The 21,041-nt window shown below is 41.7% G+C and overlaps 2 protein-coding genes across 6 annotated transcripts in view; one reads left to right on the top strand and one right to left on the bottom strand.

The window, feature by feature from the left end:
• The window catches only part of LOC110537362 (glutamate receptor 3), a 125,754-nt gene extending 124,307 nt beyond the window's left edge, over positions 1 to 1,447 (top strand). For both annotated transcript variants that reach the window (XM_021623340.2, XM_021623339.2), the window contains exon 16: positions 1 to 1,447. This exon is cut by the window's left edge and continues 337 nt beyond it. The gene's annotated coding sequence lies outside the window, so the exon portion shown is untranslated.
• Positions 1,448 to 2,832: 1,385 nt separating this feature from the next.
• The window catches only part of LOC110537361 (THO complex subunit 2), a 65,859-nt gene continuing 47,650 nt past the window's right edge, over positions 2,833 to 21,041 (bottom strand). Inside the window, exons 25-39 of one of the 4 annotated variants that reach the window (XM_036937344.1) lie at positions 20,364 to 20,521; positions 20,101 to 20,229; positions 19,785 to 19,916; positions 19,400 to 19,584; positions 15,219 to 15,394; positions 14,932 to 15,034; positions 14,164 to 14,564; positions 13,960 to 14,018; positions 12,374 to 12,409; positions 10,646 to 10,780; positions 10,345 to 10,411; positions 10,076 to 10,224; positions 4,182 to 4,277; positions 3,857 to 3,928; positions 2,833 to 3,716 (exon numbers count right to left, since the gene is read on the bottom strand). In XM_036937344.1, the coding sequence (XP_036793239.1) occupies positions 4,191 to 4,277; positions 10,076 to 10,224; positions 10,345 to 10,411; positions 10,646 to 10,780; positions 12,374 to 12,409; positions 13,960 to 14,018; positions 14,164 to 14,564; positions 14,932 to 15,034; positions 15,219 to 15,394; positions 19,400 to 19,584; positions 19,785 to 19,916; positions 20,101 to 20,229; positions 20,364 to 20,521 (1,817 nt within the window). In that variant the 3' untranslated portion in view covers positions 2,833 to 3,716; positions 3,857 to 3,928; positions 4,182 to 4,190. The remainder of the gene's footprint in view (positions 3,717 to 3,856; positions 3,929 to 4,181; positions 4,278 to 10,075; positions 10,225 to 10,344; positions 10,412 to 10,645; positions 10,781 to 12,373; positions 12,410 to 13,959; positions 14,019 to 14,163; positions 14,565 to 14,931; positions 15,035 to 15,218; positions 15,395 to 19,399; positions 19,585 to 19,784; positions 19,917 to 20,100; positions 20,230 to 20,363; positions 20,522 to 21,041) is intronic. The other 3 variants (XM_036937345.1, XM_021623337.2, XM_021623338.2) reach the window with 3 other exon arrangements.

Below are 21,041 nucleotides of genomic sequence, written 5' to 3'. Positions count from 1 at the left end.
TTATACGGTTGTAATCTATAAGTGGGGAAAGTTTTAGTTCAATTATTTTCAAAAAAAAAGCCATTATTTACCATTAAGAAACTCATCCCAGAGAACATTTTAAGGAATTTCAAGCCTTTACAGGTGTATTTTAGTGGTAAAATGTTTATTGAAAAAATTTTGTGTTTTATTGAACGTACTAGAGTCATCTGCCTATTTTACTATACAATTATTTTCAATGTCATATAATAATCTAAGACAAACTTCAATCAATAGGGTAGGATCAAAAGAAAAGGACAATGTTGTACCCTAATCTTTTATTTAAAAAAAAATATGAATAATTTGAAATCATTGGTTATTTAAAATGTCAAGTGCAGTCCGTTATCTTAGAGCCTGATGGACAAGCTGACATTTTATCACCATGGTAGCAGCATAACATGACTGGTTAAAAATAAATACAATATTTAATTTGGGCAATGGCCCACACTTGTCACTACTGCCAAACAAAAATATTAATATTAAATATGACATTTTATGAAGACATGATCAGTTTTTAAAAGCCATATGGGGCCATGTTGTGATTGAGGTTTTTGATTGAACAGAGTATTTAAAGTTGTAGAGAACACTTGCATATTTACAGTATAGGCCTACTGAGCATAATAGATTTTTTGTTATAAACAGTACACCCCAATTTACAACATAAAGGTTTGAGTACTCATATTAATCAAAATCGGCTACATATCTTTCACAAAAAGGTTATTAAATTGTAAGTCTAATTGCAATGCAATCCAATGATAATATATACTAATGGAGTTAAATCTCTATCTTAACATGTTTGGTAAATAATAGCACACTATATCTAGTTGTAATTTACATTCATTTCTTTGTACCTGTGTTTTCTGTTTAGATTGATCATTATTCAGTAATTAACCCAATGAGAGTGGAGAGATCAGAAGAATACAACTAGAGTACTTCTGTTTTATGTTTCTGAGAAAAAATAACTATCAGAAGAATACAAGAGTATTTCTGTGTTTTTATGTTTCTACAAAAACTGTGATCCACTAGCTTACACTTTGAAGACATGCCAAGCAGAAAACGGATGATGATGAATAAGATAATTCTTTAACCATGGAGAAGCATAAATGTTAAGAAACATTGATTTTATTAATGAAGGCTTCTCATATCCTTTTTTTTTTAAAATTTTCAACTAATAAAATGCATGTGAAATTGGTGATCACTTTACCAAACTGCAACCTAAAGCAGACCCTAGGAAGTTAGCAAACAATCTCAACTTTATAACGAATCGGATCCTTTTAGTTATTTAATTTGTAATTGCACCTCAGCAATGAGAAAATTGCCAAGCCGCGTAGTGATAACAAGAACTGCATGTGTGGACATACTGAACCTTGTGAGGTCCTGTACAAAGAATTTTATTACATTTTGTAAATAAAAGTGGATTTAAAATTCAGTTATTTTCTAATATTATTGGTTAAGCTATTGAATGTTATTCTGTCATACAGGGACAATACATTTTATCATCCAAATATCTCCAGTGATCATACTGCACCATATAATAGACAGGAAGAAACCAGGAAATATTAACATTTATCCAGACGACTATTCATCCTGCAAGCATGATCTTGAACTGGTCAGAGAATGACACAATATGGACAATCCATAAGGCTTGCCCTGGAGTAGAATGCCATTACGGTTGAATGGTATATGCAAGCAATTTTTTCATGACAATGCACTATATTTCAAAGAAGGAATGAGAGAGGGTTATTTCCAATGTACATGTATAAACTAGCAGGATTGCCAGACTGGACAGGACTTGGTCTGGGGATTTCGTGTGATAAATGATGTAAAGCCAGGGAACTTGTGATTTACGACCAAGCTAAAACAGAGGCAGAGAGGAACAGGAGAATGCTCTCAACTGTAAAATAACAAGACTAGGAGTCTAGTCTGAACACTATTTGTTTAACCTTTAACTTGGCAAGTAAATTAAGAACAAATTCTAATTTACAAACAATGACGGCCTACCAAGAGGCATTCTGCTGGGACAAAACACACGAGAAAGACAACACTACATAGAGACCTAAAACACAGAATGGTAGCAACACAACATGAAACAACACAGTCGCAGCACAAACATGGTAGAAACATTTAGCCACAGGTAACAGCACTAAGGGCAATAAGGTAGAACGGGTGTTGTACAGTATATGGAGGATGAGGGTTGCAGTAGGTCACTAAGATAGGGCCTCACTCCCCCTAAGAGGGTTTTAATAAATAAGCATCAATAAATGGGTCTTGCAACAGGTATCCAGATATGGACAGTTTACAGAGTGAAGTGATATATCCGATAAGGAGCATTGGTGGGAAATCTGATAGGCGAATACTAGACTATACATGTCTAAAGGTATTTAAGAGCTTTACTTACAAAAAAAGATTGCAGTTTTGAAACGGCAGGAAAAGTGCAGTAACTGCAGTCAACTGTGGTATTTTGGACACAGTAATTGCAGAATAACTGCAGTGTACTGAAGTTATACTGCACTCTGACTGAAATCTTTTTTCTTAAAGGTTTCTGTACAGATCAGAAAATAAACTGCAAAAGTTTGTCCTATAAGGCATAGCATTGCCCAACACTGGGGATGTCTCTGTGCAAGGTTTCACATCAGGAAAGGCACGGTTTAGAGCATTCTCTGTGTACCCTGTGTGTGGGAACTTGAACTTTCTAATAACTTGCCTGACCAACTGAAAGGTCTGTGTTACTTCAGCTTAACTGTAACAACGAAGTGAAGTGGGATGGCAAATAACCCTAAAAGTTCAAATAAGTGGACACCGAATACGAATGGCTCACTAGGAAAACTATCATTTATTAGTTTAAAAAAAGCATACACTTGTCGAGTACAGCAGATAAAAACTCCAAAAAAGGTTGTTTCTGAAACATTTGTATTTGGAGTACAAAGCTTTCTAAATTTGTACATTTTTTTTTTATTGGCTTCAAGGAGGAACTGTCATTTTACAAATGATTTAAAAACCTGATAACACACAATCGCATAATGGACATAGCAAGGGGACATCGAAAAATAAACATAACAGATATGACTTACATGTTACCTTTATTATTGTACACATAATATACAAACTGGTCATTTGTATCATTTCACTCAATACATGCCTAAAGACTTGCCTGGATTAAAAGGAGGATAAATAAAATAGACATGTAACTAAATGAGGTAAATGCAAATATGGAGCGTGTCTATTAATGCCAATAAAACAAGAAAGAGGGGAGGAGCCTGACAACAAGAAACAGGTAAATTTTTTTCATCAGGCATTTGTGATTATCGACTGTATGACCTGATGCTTGAGAGCATTTCATACAGTTACCAGTTTAATTTCTGAATAGAATAACATTTCGTGATTTGAATAGCACATTGTGCCAATATTCAAAAGTAAAAAAACAAAACAAAAGAAACTCACTTTCAGTTGGTTACTGAAATAAATTGAAATAAAAAACAAAGGAGATCTGCAAGTTTCAAACACTAAAACTAACATCACTTGCAGACAGTTACAACTGAAACAGGCAGAAATGAGTAAAATTTCAGATGCCTCATCTCAGACTGCACAAGGCAGAGAAAACGGAGCACTAGCTAACAGCATGGTACAGGAGGGAGGGTAACTGTCTGTCTCTCCGTCTGTCTGTCTGTCTAGGGGAAAGCACGGCTTCTCCAGGTCTGCTGCAGCCCACAGATGGGGAGGGTGAGGAAGGAGAATAAGAATGAAGACATGCTTTAGACAAAGACCAAATCATACAAACACTTGAAAGTCAAGCGTAATATTAAATTAACTTCTCATATACTATTCCATTACTACTTACCTTCACTGACTGAACTGTAACACATTATCTGTGCTTGTCAGAAGATTTATGAGTACCACCATTAAGGAAAAACTTCAAACAGTAAAAACATTGCAATTCGTTAGATACACATGACAAAGATCAATAGAAAATCTACCACAAGGTAGCGAGATTAGAAACATCTCACAGGGTCATGTTTATTTAGACCCAATATTTTGATTTGGTTGTTGCCTTGAATAATACAATTAAAATATATACAGTACTCAAGGTAATACAATTATAATTACACCAAATACTAGGTCTCCAGAAGTTAGTTAATTCCATAATTTCAGTTCTGAAGTGTTACCCAGAACTTTCAAGGATATTGTTTTTTCTCATCCTTTCCACCACTGCTGTCCCTCTTCTCCTTCTTGTCAGATTTTTCTTTGTCGTGCCTAGACTCCTTCAACAAACAGACAGGAAACACACACGTCAATCAAAACATCACTACTGCCCACCAGTGGTACATAGTAGTCGTGGCCAAAAATTGAGAACGACACAAATATTAATTTTCAAAGTCTGCTGCCTCAGTTCGTATGATGGCAATTTGCATCTACTCCAGAATGTTATGAAGTGTGATCAGATGAATTGCAAAGTCCCTCTGTCATGCAAATGAACTGAATACCCCCAAAACATTTCCACTGCATTTCAGCCCTGCCACAAAAGGACTAGCTGACATCATGTCAGTGATTCTCTCGTTAACACAGGTGTGAGTGTTGACGAGGACAAGGCTGGAGATCACTCTGTCATGCAGATTGAGTTCGAATAACAGACTGGAAGCTTCAAAAGGAGGGTGGTGCTTGGAATCATTGTTCTTCCTCTGTCAACCATGGTTGCCTGCAAGGAAACACGCACCATCATCATTGCTTTGCACAAAAAGGGATTCACAGGCAAGGATATTGCTGCCAGTAAGATTGCACCCACATCAACCATTTATCGGATCATCAAGAACTTCAAGGTGAGGGGTTCAATTGTTGTGAAGAAGGCTTCAGGGCACCCAAGAAAGTCCAGTAAGCACCAGGACTGTCTCCCAAAGTTGATTCAGCTGCGGGATTGGGGCACCACCAGTACAGAGCTTGCTCAGGAATGGCAGCAGGTAGAAGAGTGCATCTGCACGCACAGTGAGGCGAAGACTTTTGGAGGATGGCCTGGTGTCAAGAAGGGCAGCAAAGAAGCCACTTCTCTCCAGGAAAAACATCAGGGACAGACTGATATTCTGCAAAAGGTACAGGGGTTGGAGTGCTGAGGATTGTGGTAAAGTCAATTTCTCTGATGAATCCTCTTTCCGATTGTTTGGGGCATCCGGAAAAAAGCTTGTCCGGAGAAGACATGGTGAGCGCTACCATCAGTCCTGTGTCATGCCAACAGTAAAGCATCCCGAGACCATTCATGTGTGGGTTGCTTCTCAGTCAAGGGAGTGGGCTCACTCACAATTTTGCCTAAGAACACAGCCATGAATAAAGAATGGTACCAACACATCCTCCGAGAGCAACTTCTCCCAACCATCCAGGAACAGTTTGGTGACGAACAATGCCTTTTCCAGCACGATCGAGCACCTTGCCATAAGGCAAAAGTGATAACTAAGTGGCTTGGGGAACAAAACATCGATATTTTGGGTCCATGGCCAGGAAACTCCCCAGACCTTAATCCCATTGACAACTTGTGGTCATTCCTCAAGAGGCGGGTGGACAAACAAAACCCCACAAATTCTGACAAACTCCAAGCATTGATTATGCAAGAATGGACTGCCATCAGTCAGAATGTAGCCCAGAAGTTAATTGACAGCATGCCAGGGCAGATTGCAGAGGTCTTGAAAAAAAAGGGTCAGCAATGCAAATACTGACTCTTCGCATCAACTTCATGTAATTGTCAATAAAAGCCTGTGACACTTATGAAATGCTTGTAATCATTCTTCACTATTCCATAGTAACATCTGACAAAAATATCTAGACACTGAGGCAGCAGACTTTGTGGAAATTAATATTTGTGTCATTCTCAAAACTTTTGGCCACAACTGTACACCTGGACCACCAATGTGTGGGCCTTGAGAAAGTATTCATACTTGCCTTAGTCCAAATTTTGTGTTACAGCCTGAATTCAAAATGGATTAAAAACTAAATTCTTCCCCATCTACACACAATACCCTATAATGACAAAATTAAAACATGTTTTTAGAAATGTTGGCAAATTTAATGAAAATTAAATACAGAAACATCCAATTTACATTGCCTTCGAATGGTATTCAGACCTTTTTCCACAATTCGTTACGCTACAGCCTTATTGTAAAATGGATTAATATGGTTTGTTTTTTCTTCTCAATCCACACACAACACCCCATAATGACAAAGAAAAAAGTGTAGAAATATTTGCAAATTTACAAAAAATAAATAAAAATAAATGTACACAAGTATTCAGACCCTTTACTTAGTACTTTATTGAAGCACCTTTGGCAGCGATTACAGCCTGAAGTCTTCTTGGGTATGACGCTACAAGCTTGCACACCTGTATTTGGGGAATTTATCCCATTCTTCTCTGCAGATCCTCTCAAGCTCTGTTAGGTTGGATGGGAAGTAATGCTGCACAGCTATTTTCAGAGATTCGATTGGGTTCAAGTCGGGCTCTGGCTAGGCCAAGGAAGGACATTCAGAAACTCATTCCAAAGTCACTCCTGCGTTGTCTTGGCTGTGTGCTTAGGGAAGGTAAACCTCCCCCCCGTCTGAGGTCCTGAGGGCTCTGAAAAACTGCTCCATCAAGGATCTCTGTACTTTGCGCCGTTCATCTTACCCTCGGTCCAGACTCATCTCCCAGTCCCTGCAGCTGAAAAACATCCCCACAGCATGATTCTGCCACCACCGTGCCATCCGTAAGGATGCTGCCAGATTTCCTCCAGACATGACATTTAAGGCCAAAGAGTAATCTTGGTTTCATCAGACCAGAAAATCTGGTTTCTCATGGTCGGAGTGTCCTTTAGATGCCTTTTGGCAAACTCCAAGCGGGCTGTCGTGTGCCTTTTACTGAGTGGCTTCCGTCGGGAACTCTACCATTAAGGCCTGATTGGTGGAGTGCTGCAGAGATGGTTGTCTTCTGGAAGGTTCTCCCATTTCCACAGAGGAACTCAGGAGAACTGTCAGAGTGACCATTGGGTTCTTGTTCACCTCCCTGACCAAGGCCCTTCTCCTCCGATTGCACAGTTTGGCCAGGGGGGCAGCTCTTGGAAGAGTCTTGGTGGTTCCAAACTTCTTCCATTTAAGAATGATGGGGGCCACTGTGTTCTTGGGGACCTTCAATGCTGCAGATATTTTGGTACCCTTCCCCAGATCCGTGCTTTGACACAATCCTGCCTCAGAGCTCTACGGACAATTCCTTCGACCTCATGGCTTGGTTTTTGCTCTGACATGCAGTATCAACTGTGGAACCTTATATAGAAAGGTGTGTGCCTTTCCAAATCATGTCCAATCAATTGAATTTACCACAGGTGGACTCCAATCAAGTTGTAGAAACATCTCAAGGATGATCAATCGAAACCGGAAGCACCTGAGCTCAATTTCAAGTCTCATCGCACAGTCTGAAAACGTATGTAAATAAGGTATGCTTTTTATATTTAGCACATTTTCAAACATTTCTAAAAACCTGTTTTCGCCTTGTCATCATGGGGTATTGTGTGTAGATTGATGAGGATTTTTAAAATGTATTTAATCCTTTTTAGGGATAGGTGTCCCGTCAACAGTTGTGAGTCATGCAGCGCCTTGTCACAATGACAGATTTTTAGAGAAACAAATGTCGGTACATATATAAGTGTCTTATATTGGCTGAAAGCTTAAATTGTTAATATAACTGTACTGTCCAATTTACAGTAGCTATTACTGCAAAAGAAAAATGCCATGCTATTGTTTGAGGAGAGCTCCTAACAAAACACTTTCACCGCGATAGGTTTGATAAATTAATCTCTGAAGGTGAAATGTGTACTTAAATCAGAGCGAGATTTCAGAATGTATCATCCAAAGGGTCCCAGAGATAACATGAAGTGTAATTTTGTTAAATAAAATCCCTTTTCATATTCTAAAAAGGTCCATATAGCATGCACGATCGATTTTGTATTTCCACTCCTTCAATTTGCAAAGAAAGGAATCTGTGAAAATCTAACTCTAAATGTTGTTTCAACCAGTCAAATCGCATTCGTATGTATTCCTCAGAGATCCTAGAATGTAACCAGACTTCACTATATCATTAGGGGTGTAGTATATCCTATAGGACAGCATATTTGGTCAGAGAGCGACGCCTTCATGGCACACCGATGTCGCGGGCGGTCTTTCATTTGAACGACTAACTTTGTCAAATAAGCACCAATGGGGGTCAAACAACGCTAGCTAGATAGCCAGTGAGCTGGGCTTTACGAGAGTATCCGGAAACCCTGTATCTGTCGTAAAATGTAGCTACGAACCTTGCGCGACAGCATGCCATATCATTTTGGACAAAAATATATAGTATATCTAGAGTTACGAAAACTGTTTGTTTTGCAAACTTATAATATGGCTACTAATACTGGAAAAGCTAAATCAAAGTCCAAGTATACAGATGTGACAATATTGTTGCAGAAAAATGTCATATGAATGCAAATGTCTCCTTCACGATTTTCCCAAATGTATCTGGGTGACTTCACACTAAATGTCATGTAGTTCGCTCATACTACAAGTTATCTGTCTGAAACTTTGCACATACACTACTGCAAACTTGTGGACACCGTCGGAATTACAACCAGAGTGATGGCTATAATTGGGACCTTTCTGTTGCATTTCAAAGATGGTGTTAGGAAAAAAAATGCTTTTTTTCTTTGCATTTTCTTCTACCAGATCTATTGTGTTATATTCTCCTACATTCAATTCGCATTTCCACAAACTTCAAAGTGTTTCCTTTCAAATGTTACCAATAATATGCATATCCTTGCTTCAGGGCCTGAGCTACAGGCAGTTAGATTTGGGTATGTCATTTTAGGTGAAAATTGAAAAAAAAGGGGGGGGGGGGGGTTGGGGGGCTATCCCTAAGAAGATGTATTATATGTTTAAGTTTACAATTAGGGCTCTACCTAGAATTTTCTGATGTAGTGCTGATGGTAGTGGTGCTGATGTAGGCCTAAAGTTGGGTAGGGGGAGGTCCAGAGGGCGTCAGACAACTTCCCCCTCCGGAAGTTGAAGCATTTTGAAGTTTTGAAAACCTTTGCCATTTCCTGAAACCAATAGTCTTAACTGATATCAAACAATGTTTGATGTGGATACTAGTCTAATGAAAATGTAAACCGCCTTATTCGTTCAATTACTGGATGCAATGTAGTAGTGTAGCTTATTGTAGGCTATTTGGAATAAATTTACAACTGAACTAGGCCTATATGAGCTCGTTTCAGATCTCTATCCCTGACCTCATCCATCAAGTTAGGTCTGACTACTAGGCTACCATTCATTCAACATGTCTTGTTGTCATTGGTGAACGGACTTACCATTAGGAGCCTAGTGTTGACATATATGAAGAGGACAGAAACTGATTCAGTAACATAGGCCTACTAGTCTGTAATGGCCCAACAGAACTTTGTGAAGGAAGGTATTAGCGGAATAGCGCTCTGCCATGTCTGTTTCCATCCACACAGTGACGGCACTGAACTACCGCAACATGTTTCCTTAATTGTCGATGCGCTTGTGCCTACTACCATTGCGGATATCACAGCATGTGCAGGCAAGAAAGTGTTTTTTCTCTCACATCAGTGGTATCAATGGCCGAAGTGGCACACTGCCATCCAGCTCGAGGGAGGAATATAGTACTATGACTACGGGGGCGGGCCGAAGCGGAGAGCTAAAGATTTTTCCTCCTTGCCCAAGTCCTCTGATTGGCTCAGCTCCAACTTCAGATGGTTGAGTTAAAAACCACAAAGTGCCAATTAAACGTTTCATTTTTCATACCAGCGTAATTTGACCTCAAATAAAATGTGTGCAGGTTGACAGGTCTGATATATGCTGATTCCAATATTTATCTGCAGCAGCATGCCAGTCCCTTTACTTATTTATAAAGGGCCAGACAAGCTGTATGGAAAAACACCATTCATGTCATGGCTGGGCCAACAACAACCCATAAGGGGTCAAAACTATGATGAGAGACGATGGCCCCTCCCAGGGAGTGAACTGACTGAGTCTCACTGTGTTGTGTTCTACCTACCTTCTTGCCCCCGGAGGAGTTTCTCTCGGGTTTAGCAGACTCTCCCTTCTCCTTGCTAGAGGACTTTGACCTCTTGGTCTTCTCTTTGTCAGCCGAGACTGGGGAGCCTGAGGAGGGACTGGCGCTCTTGCTGTGTTTGTTGGAGGAATCTGGGAGAGAAGCAGAAGAATAACCAACCAATAATATTGATCATATCCATGTTGAAAATAATGTTTTATTCTGTATTCTTAGGCAGAGGTTTGCTTATTATGTACATGGAGATAACTTACTGGTTCCATTTTCATCTTTTCTGCGTTTGGATTCTAGGCTCATCTCACGGTCAGTGGTCATATGATCCTAAAAAAAGATGGGAAATAAATAAGGACAATGAATCAATCTCACCAGTCTTGACAATCTATGCAAAACTAATGTCAGAATTCCTCTGAAGTATTTGGCTGTTAAGTTCTATAGCTATCAAATCAAGATAGATATGGGACCTGTATAAAATCAGTTCAGAACATTCAGTTCCACATGGAGCCCAGTGTGGGGCTTTAACATCTCTCAATGCAACATGGCCTGTAAAATACTCACTCTTTTCCTGTCCTTTCGGTCTTTGTCTTCGGTCTTCTTCTCTTTGGAACGGCCCCGGGTATTCTCTGACTCTTTCTTGTCCGTCTCCCTCTCTCTGCTCTTGGACCGCGCGACCGAATTGTAGTTGATGTGGTGCTGTAAGGAATTAGCATACAACAGACAGACCAAAATAGATGATTATTGTTACGTTTCATGGCATTCTGTCCACTTACAGGAGGATACCTTGACATGTGTGTGCTGAAATCAGCCCGTTCTCTCAGTGTGCCTATTACCAAGCCATTAACCTGATAATATAAGCCCATATTCCCAGGAACACCCTGTAAACTGTACTACGTGCTGCTGATCATATGAATGAGCCCACTAAGTGGCTCTGACAGTTAGTTCCTGGAGGAAAATCACTAGGAAACAGTCAAAGATAAAATCATTGAAAACATAGAAAGACACAGGAATATAGAGTGGCTAAATAAAACGGGACTAAAAACAAATAGGAAGAAAAGGAGATTCAAGAGCAGATCCACAGTGCATCTTACCACTGCAGAAGTTATCTAGTAAAATAGAACATCAGGAACATTTTCAATATTGTAGTATCAAAGTTGAACACTATCCCTAACCACGTGGTCAGAGGTGTAGTAAGGTCCAACATCCTCAGTATTCAGACCCCAAACATTTCCCTCCCCGACAACAACTGAGTCACCAATGACTGTAGCTCAGTCCAGAGAGCATAGATATCATCCCAATAACTGCACAGCGAACCATGTATAGTGTAGGTGATATGAGACTGGACCATGGGGACCGCAGGCGGGAGATCAAAATATCACAGACAGCAGGGCAATGCTACCTGTGCTGCTGTCTAACTCAATAAAAGTTTAACAAGCCAACCTTGTACCTGCTGTATGAATTATTCACCTGGCGTAGCCATCTACAGCATCTCTAGCTCAGTCTGCAAGGAGAGCATCTAGACAGAGGAATAACTGAACTATGGCATTGGCTACTGATTTGAGAGGAACCCAATGAATATGGACTAGGGCTTATAAGGGTTTTGGTGGTGAAAAGGAATGGCAGGCTACAGTCTTAAAACGAGCCTAAAAAACCTAGAGCTTAATAAAGACTTCAAGTGTTTTGCTTTAAACTAATATCAGAAATCAATATGGAATAGAGGCGGGTGGGTGAACAGGTGTGTCTGACTGCGAGACAGAGGTCTGTAGTGTGGGCTCAATAGAGGATTACCCCTCTTCTTCTCAGCACATCACATGCATAGCTAATGAGTCTCCAGCCGGGCAGGCATCAGGGACGGCCTCAGAAAGTGATCACAGACAAGAGGAAGAAATGCCGCCTGCTTAAAATTCTGCCCTTTCGCCTTCTCTTCCCCCCGGTGGCACAATCAGCACTTTTTCACAACAGTCTGCTGTACTGGACAAGGACTTTAATCTTTCCCATGACTCCGAGCTCATTAAAACATAGTGTGTGGGTCTGGCTGCCTGGCACAGAGTGGACTTAAACAGAAAAACTGGACCTAAGGTGACATCTCAAGTTATACTATTCAGCAATGACTTTTTATTTAAGTCAGATTTATTCGGACAGTCTGCAAAATGGTCAATTTGCCCATTCAATACGTGTGAACTACTAAAGTCCTTCTAACTGACCCCTCCTCATGGCACTTGTAAAAGGAGAGTGAAGATGATAACAGTCAAGGTGAATGATAATAGAGAAGTGTTTAGGAGTCCAAACCTTGGATGCAGAGTCCTTGGGTTCGTTGCTATTGTCCTGTAGGAATGAATGGAGACAGATGAGCTGGGGAGTTGTCAGACAGCAGGACAGGAGGAGAAGTGTGTGGAGGGGGGGCTGGACAGAGCGACGTCACACTTCTTTCCCTTTGACCTTCAAGGACTAAGGCTTTCACAAGGTTATTAACAGAGAAGGGAGTTCATAATAGCCTTAACAAGGGTCATCTCATAGACTTTACATTAAATCAGAAAAACACTGACTTGTGAGATAAAAATAGTGTCTGATTACTTTGTATAAAAAAAATTGTCTGGAATTAAATGAAGCCTCTGAGGCTTGAAGAACAGCTGGTATTTTACTTTGTTTGTAGTGCATGTGGTGTAAACTAACAAAACAACTGAACTGTGTATGTATGTGTCTGACTAAATTAATTACATTTCGTATGTGCTCTGCTCTCCTACGTTTTAACACTGTTGTTGTCACTTACAGTTGAGAATGGATAAGACACAGGGAGGAGCCTATCTCTCTGGTGGTAGTAAACATTAAGACCTATCACAAGCTTCCAGCGGTTTAGGCAACGCTCCAGCAGATCCAGAAGGCTTCGCCAACACTTTCTCTCTCCCTCTCGCGCTCTCTGTAGTAGAAGGCAGGCTTTATTTTCCTTCTGTACTTTTGGCTGGTGTAAAACTGAAGCTCCCGCTCGTCTCTCCTGGGTGCTGGTGGTGCTTGGGGTTCCCACTGCGCGTGTGACAGGGTGGTAGGGGTGTTGAGAGGGGTGGGGGGGGGGGGGGGGGGGTTGCTGGTTGTTGGTGGGGAAGGGTTGTGGGGAGGAGGCCAAAGGAACAACTGACTGCGTACACATCTTGAGTGGAAGCGAAGGTACAGACTGAGGCTGCATGAAGGCTGATTGAACAGAACTAACAGTGGGGACAGATGACGTGGCGGCAGCAGGACGGCTCTCTGCCTCTCCTCCGGTAGCAGATAGACTTCCTCTGAAGACACTGTGCCACTGTGGACTCCGCTCAACCCCCACTGGATTCCCGTAGATTCAGAGGAAAAGAAAAACACTTCACGCCACTTCAAACAATAAATATTTTCAGCTTGCCGGAAAACAGGAGAAAAGCTCTTCATCTTGGGTTCTATTTAGAACGGAAAAATACCGGTCTTAGAGGCGGGGGGGGGGTCATCTTTTCAGCGAAAAACGAGCAAGCTCCTGACTTGGAAGGCATTTTACTTGAGGAAAAATAGTGCACTCAAAAAGAGAAAAAAAGGGTGGGGACTATAGAAATGCATAAAAACTCCTCTCGCACTTTTACTGCTTTCATTCACACGAAAATAAATTTATATTTCAATATATACATTTTTCTCTTGGCTAAGTCCTTGATGGTTTTCCCCACTCAGGAAAATATTAAGGAAAAGTCCATGGAATTATTTCCAAACGGTCATGGTTTAGGAAGGGGATTCCAGACGGGGCTCCCGTGTGTGAGAACTCTCCTCGGTGATCTTGAGGGACGATGGAACACGCAACAGTTGGGAACGCTCCGGCAGAAAGGGAAGAAACACGCGCATAGCCTTCCTCAGGCCATACTAACCTTAACAGAGGAGGAATGGGATGGTGAAGAGTGGGTCTCCAGTTTTCGCCTTTTGTGATCTGGAATAAACAAGAGGATTAAATTCAGTTAGTTCTCATTTCAACAGGCACATTCAAACTAATAGCTCCAATTACCCGTTGACAACAATGAGAAAATCAGAAACAGTATATGAGCAGAGCCCGTGTTGAAGGTTAGGCTGCTTACCCCTCTCAGATTCAGCAGACTCCAATCGGGGAACTGGAGACTTGAGGGATCCGGACATGGCACTCCTGTCTCCTCCCTTCTCTTTGCTCTTAGACTCCTTGGCTCCGGTGTCGCGTTCCCTGGATGGCTCCTTGGGCTCTCCGTTGCCGGTCTTGGCCTTGTTGTCCTCTTTGTTGCTCTTCTCTTCCGCCTTCTGCTTGTCCCGGTCTGCCTTGGGCGTCTTCTCCTTACCCTCGCGTGGCGCCCGCTCCTCCTTGCCGCCTGCTCCTCTCTCGTCTCTCTGCTTCTCCCGCCGGCTCTCCCCCTTCGTCTCTAGAGTGCTGCCTGGAGTCTTCTCCTTTTTCTCTTTTTTCTCCTTCCCGCTCTTTTCTTTGTCATCCCTCTCTTTGATGGTTTTGGTGCTGCGAGAGAAACAGAATGGACATGGTTCAGAGTTCAACATGGACAACATGCTACAGATGCACAGATAAGCAAGACTGATTCAACATGCTCATAGAAATCATACAGAGTCAATCTTTAATTAATGTATTTAAACATTCAAACTTCAGATGCCTAGTCTTAATATCCACCAGTTCAAAGTACAGTGTTAGATTCCAATCTGGTCATTCACTGACTGACATATTCAAACAACTGATCGAGCTCTTTCCTGTTTTATTCAGCCTTTTTTTAACGTATTAATGAGCTATAGTTGAGAACAGTAAATAAGTAAATCTGGTTGTTTCCCAGCCCCAGTGCTGTGGGCTGCTATTGGCTGGCCTCCATGGCTACCTGTTAGGAGCCCCATTCCCGTTGCTGGTGGTCACTTTGGCCGCTGTGCTGTTGGCTTTGTTCACTGGCTTCGCTGCACCCTGAGATTTATCCTTGGCTCGATCTATCAAAACATGAAGCAGCAACAGAATGAACACAATGGCCCTTTCAATAAAACAACTGTCCCCATACTAATTAAAACAAGAACACCTGTCATATTGTGTGTGACACATAAAATGATCTGTTAGACTTGTGGTTATGATAGAAGGTCAGATCTCAGTGGAAACTTGTTGGATCTCCCCACTCACCGGCGTCCTCACCGACGCCCTCCTCCGTCTTGCTGGCGTTGGTGGCAGGCTTGGCCGTGGTGCCAGGGCCGTTTTGCTGGCTGACAGGGGTGGCGCTCCTCACCGGCTGCTCCTTGTGGTGGAACTCATTCTCAGGAACCATGTGCGCCTTCCTGCCTTTCAACTGGCCAGAATAGCTGCAAGAGACATGGAGAGTACAAGGTACAAGCAGGGCAATCATACAGCATTACACCCCATACACATGCTTACACACATACCCATACCACAGAAACAGAACTCCCACATAGGGACGCAATAACATAATGATATCTTTCCACTCACACACACAGGATGTGCATCTATCCTTACAAGCACGATTCGATACACATCTGCAGTACCTGTCAAAAGTTTGGACACGGCTACTCATTCAAGAGTTTCTCTTTATTTGTACTATTTACTACATTGTAGTAAATATTATACTGCCCTACTAAGCAAAAAGGTAGTAACTGCTTGTAGCGTAGAACTGAGAAAAATTGCTCTTTTTTTTTTTACCTTACTTTCACAGTAACATGACCCCCATGTTGTGGACAAGGCAGAATACTTGTCCACCTGATTAAGCATGTATTAAGACTCATCCTCTACTAGTCACTACAAGACAGACAAAGTACCAAGATCATTTATCTGTTCTCACAACTCTGTTTAGATAATCCCCAACAAGTGCTTCCCAATGTAAATAACATCTGGATAAAAATACAACTCAACCTTCCCTAATGATAATTCATCCAATACCACTTCATCTATACCTCTGCAGTTCTTTTTGCATTGAAAGTACACAACTCCATTTAACGCCACCCGTTGTTGGTACTAGCAACAAACTGACAAACCTAACAGCAACTCATTTTTGTTTGGTAGGGCAGAATAGTGAAGATATCGAAAATATCAAAATGACACATATGGAATGATGTTTTAACCCCAAAAAAAGAGTGAAGAATCAAAAATATATTTTGATTAGTTTAAAAGTAGCCACCCTTTGCCTTGATAACAGCTTTACACACTCTTGGCATTCTATCAACCAGCTTCACCTTGAATGCTTTTCCAACAGTCTTGAAGGAGTTCCCACATACGCTGAGCACTTGTTGGCTGTTTTTCCTTCATTCTACGGGCCAACTCAACCCAAACCATCTCAATTTGGTTGAGGTCGGGTAATTGTGGAGGCCAGGTCAACTGATGCAGCACTCCATCACTTTCCTTACTGGTCAAATAGCCCTTTCTCAGCCTGGAGGTGTGTTGGGTCATTTGTCCTGTTGAAAAACAAATGATAGTCCCACTAAGCGCAAACCAGATGGGATGGCGTAATGCTGCAGAATGCTGTGGTAGCCGTGCTGGTTAAGTGTAAAAAATCTCAAATTTTGACTCATCACACCAAAGGACAGATTTCCACCGGTCTAATGTCCATTGCTCGCGTTTCTTGGCCCAAGCAAGTTATTTCTTATTATTGGTTTCCTTTAGTAGTGGTTTCTTTGCAGCAATTTGACCACGAAGGCCTGAATCACAGTGTCCTCTGAACAGTTGATGTTGAGATGTGTCTGTTACTTGAATTCTATGAAGCATTTATTTGGGCTGCAAATTCTGAGGCTGGTAACTCTAATGAACTTATCCTCTGCAGCAGAGGTAACTCTGGGTCTTCCTTTCCAGTGGCAGTCCTCATGAGAGCCGGTTTCATCATAGCGCTTGATGGTTTTTCCGCATTGACTGACCTTCATGTCTTAAAGTAATGTTGGACTGTCATTTCTCTTTGCTTATTTGAGGTGTTAATGTGGACTTGGTCTTTTACCAAATAGGGCACCCTTCTGTATAACACCCCTACGTTGTCACAACATAACTGATTCGCTCAAACGCATTAAGGAAAGAAATTCCACAAATGAACTTTTAACAAGGCACACCTGTTAATGAAATGCATTCCAGGTGACTACCTCATGAAGCTGGTTGAGAGAATGCCAAGAGTGTGCAAAGCTGTCAAGGCAAAGGATGGTTACTTTGAAGAATGTCCATTATGAAATATATTTAGATTTGTTTAACACTTTTTTGGTTACTACATGACTCCCTATGTGTTATGTGATAGTTTTAATGTCTTCACTATTCTACAATGTAGAAAATAGTAAAAAATAAAGAACAACCCTGGAATGAGTAGGTGTGTCTAAACTTTTGACTGGGCTCTGATACGATACTTTCATGGCTCGGTGCGATTCGATTTCATTAGTGTAACAAATCGATGTGATTCGGTTCAATTCAATGCACAAACAACTGTTGCATGAACAAATTCATTTTCCATTCTAAATTAATATATGTTACGGATGGAGCTCAGCTGGATTGGTCTGAGCAGCCCTGTGTGTGTGTGTGTGTGTGTTGGTATGATGTAGTGTGTGAGCTGGCAATTTGTTTCCCCCCCTTACTTTTTATCTGAAATCCTGATCACCCACTGATGAACTTGTCATATAGAAGATAGAAATGTGTTGTGCTAGTAATATGTCAATATTCATCTTCAAAAATGAGCTATGAAATACATAGCCAATTCACATAACACAACTTTGGATGTCACCACCGTCTCAAAAGAGAATGATTTAGATAGAACTTTACAGAGGAGAAATACTCTTCTCCTGTTCTGACCAGTGAAGCCAGTAAAAATGGCTGTCCTTGTTATGAAATTACACCTTCACCATGTGCATGTAAAAAGGACCAACTGCAGACTGTTTAAAGCAGAACTACCAAAAATACTTATTACGGTGAACATTGTAATTGAAAAGCCCCAATCAGCAGCTGGATGTGCAACCAGCACGACGTTACTTGTGACCACTTCGGTAGCCTATACAGCTCCACCAGTGAAACACAATTTAGTAACAATGACCCAGCCAATTACATTGGTTGTCTCGCAATAAAGCTTATGATTTAATCATGCGAAAGCCATTTTACAAACATTGAATGCTGAAGGTGCCGCACAGACGTAGCCTACAAATATTAGAACAAGGATAGGGTAGACCTACCTCTCATTGGTAGTGTCTCCCGCACTGCCCCCCTACGCTGCTGATACTCTGTTATTATCTATGCATAGACACTTTAATAACTCTACCTACACGTACATAATTACCTCAACTAACCGGTACCCCCTGTATATAGCCCTGCTATTGTTATTTACTGCTGCTCTTTAATTATTTGTTATTCTTATCTCTTACATTGGGGGGGGGTTCTTAAAACTCCTTTGTTGGTTAAGGTCTTGTAAGTTAACAGTTCACTGTAAGGTCTACCTGTTGTATTCGGCGCATGTGACCAATACAATTTGATTTGACAGTTGTGATCTGACTTGTAGTCATACACAGTTACATGCATAAAAGTTTGATAGGCTGAAGGAAAGGACACATCAATTCAGCCAACAGAATAGAAGTATTTTTCGGAATAAGGCAGAATAAAATATTACGAGTAAAAAAGTTAGTGGACCGGCGATTTGGCAACGTTTCAATAGTTTCTCTTACCAATGCAGGCTTCATTTGGATCAGTTTGGACGCCTGCGGACCGATGCACTCGCATCCTAAACATTTGAACTGGGGGCCGATGCGTATCGGTGAATCGTTACATCACAAACACACACGCGGGATCAGTGCCTCTAAGTGAGGATTTGCCAGGTACATCCTGTAAAGCTCTGTAGAGGATTATGTTTGTTTAGCTGTCTGAAGTGCTTTGCAGCAGCACCAGGTGACTGACTGAATCCCAGGCAGACAGGTCAACAGCTAGACTAGGCCTACACCTTAATTAAATCAGTCCTCATTACCACACCAGCTCCTTAAGACCCATCCTCTACTAGTCACTACAAGACAGACAAAGTACCAAGATCATTTATCTGTTCTCACAACTCTGTTTAGATAATCCCCAACAAGTGCTTCCCAATGTAAATAACATCTGGATAAAAATACAACTCAACCTTCCCTAATGATAATTCATCCAATACCACTTCATCTATACCTCTGCAGTTCTTTTTGCATTGAAAGTACACAACTCCATTTAACGCCACCCGTTGTTGGTACTAGCAACAAACTGACAAACCTAACAGCAATATGTTAGGTAACCACTTGCCACTTAACTACAACCCCCACAATGCTAGTGAACTGTGCCTGGGCTGCACACAATGCAGCTGGTGGACTCTGTGTTACCCCATGGCCAAGGCATAGAGGTCTGGCCTCTTCTCCTTCTCCTCCAGACAGATCTTGTGGACACGGCACTCGAGTGCCTGGCCCAGGTTCAGCACTTTGGGGTAGCAGGGCAGGATTTTGGTCAGCACGATCAGGATGTTCCGGATGTGGGTGTATTCCCCCGTCTCCAAGCAGTGGACTGATGCCTAGAGGGTACAGAGGGGAGAGTGAGGAGTGTATTGTAACTGCTTGAGCGGTTGCTATTTCCTGTTAGAGTTGTCTGTCACGTTTCTCTTCATTTAAACTATTGCATTCTGAATAATGGTAGTAAATGAATGGGTGTTAATGAGACAAAAATACCAGATTGACTTCTTCAGAAGGCAATGAAACGAAGGGAAGAACTCACTTTAGTCAGCTTGTAGTGCCATTTGTGCACTACATGTCTGAAGTTCTCATAGTCCAGCTGGTCTGCTTTGTTCCCTCCGTCGAAGCCTGTGGCTCTGAAAATGGTCAGGAAGCCTGGGTAGTTACCACACTCCTTAAAGACGGAACAACAAATAGACAAGATGAAGTGTTAACACGTGCATTCTACATCTTCCACACTTCAGTGAATATTAGTAATGTCAGTAGATAATGTTGGCCAACCTCAAATCAACCCCTTGCCCCGACACATTTGTTGATCTGAGAGGATGTAGTGTGTGAGTTAGAGGTGGAATCCTTACCTTCTCGTAGACAGCTCGGTCACTGTGCCAACGGGTCACCGTCTCCAACATGCAGCACAAGAAGCGGCCGTAGCGTCGCGACTCGTTCTCCGTGCAGCTGGCCACCGTGTAGATGATGTCAGAGAACACCTGCAACACAGTTAGGTCAGGGCGGAGTCACTAAGTGATGAAAATCCCATGGTATAATGACTTGTGACAACCAGAGATAGTACAGGGCAGAAAGGAGAAAGCAAGAAAGACAGAGAGAAAGGGAGAAGTCTCACCCGGTCATAGCAGAGCAGGGTGCAGAAGTTGGGGGTCTTCTGCTGGTGCACCAGCTCCACAAAGCGGGCGCAGTACACTGCGTCGATGGCAGAGAAGATACAGCGAGGAAACAGACACAGCTGCAGGAACTTAGTGATGGTCTCATTCTTGGTGGATTCTGAGAGGGGAAAAAAAGGTGTGAGGGAGAAGGGATTGATTAAAAAAAAAAGGATGTGAGAACAGTGAATTAAGACTTACCGTCAACTAACTTGCATGACTCATCTTTAGAGTGACTCAGAGGTAATTCTTCAAACAAGATTTGAGGTTAAACCCACTCTTAAAATGTCAGTAGCGTAGGTTGTATAGAGCTGTACAGTGAAATTGTTCATATGACTGATGTGTGCTTTAATGAAATGGGAGAGTTGACATCTACCGTTAGCCCAGATCCTCTAAAACAGACTATGGCGCCATTACATCAAACAACTTGTCATGCCTGTTAACTGGGCTAAAACAAACAAGGTGAGGCTGGTTTTCAGTAGCCTCATGGGACCTGAGGGGGCTTGACTGTGGTGTTACTGTCCCAATAGAGTATTGTCCCCCAATGGGAACAGGCAGCTGGGTACAGGAGGGTCTGCTGGGATTAGTGTTGTGGGGGGCAGTCAGCAGTGTGTGTGTGTGTGTGTCTTTTTCAGAGCGAC

The sequence above is a fragment of the Oncorhynchus mykiss genome, chromosome 12 (assembly GCF_013265735.2).
Source record: "Oncorhynchus mykiss isolate Arlee chromosome 12, USDA_OmykA_1.1, whole genome shotgun sequence".
Lineage (NCBI taxonomy): Eukaryota > Metazoa > Chordata > Actinopteri > Salmoniformes > Salmonidae > Oncorhynchus > Oncorhynchus mykiss.
This window is presented reverse-complemented; position numbering and strand designations above follow the sequence as displayed.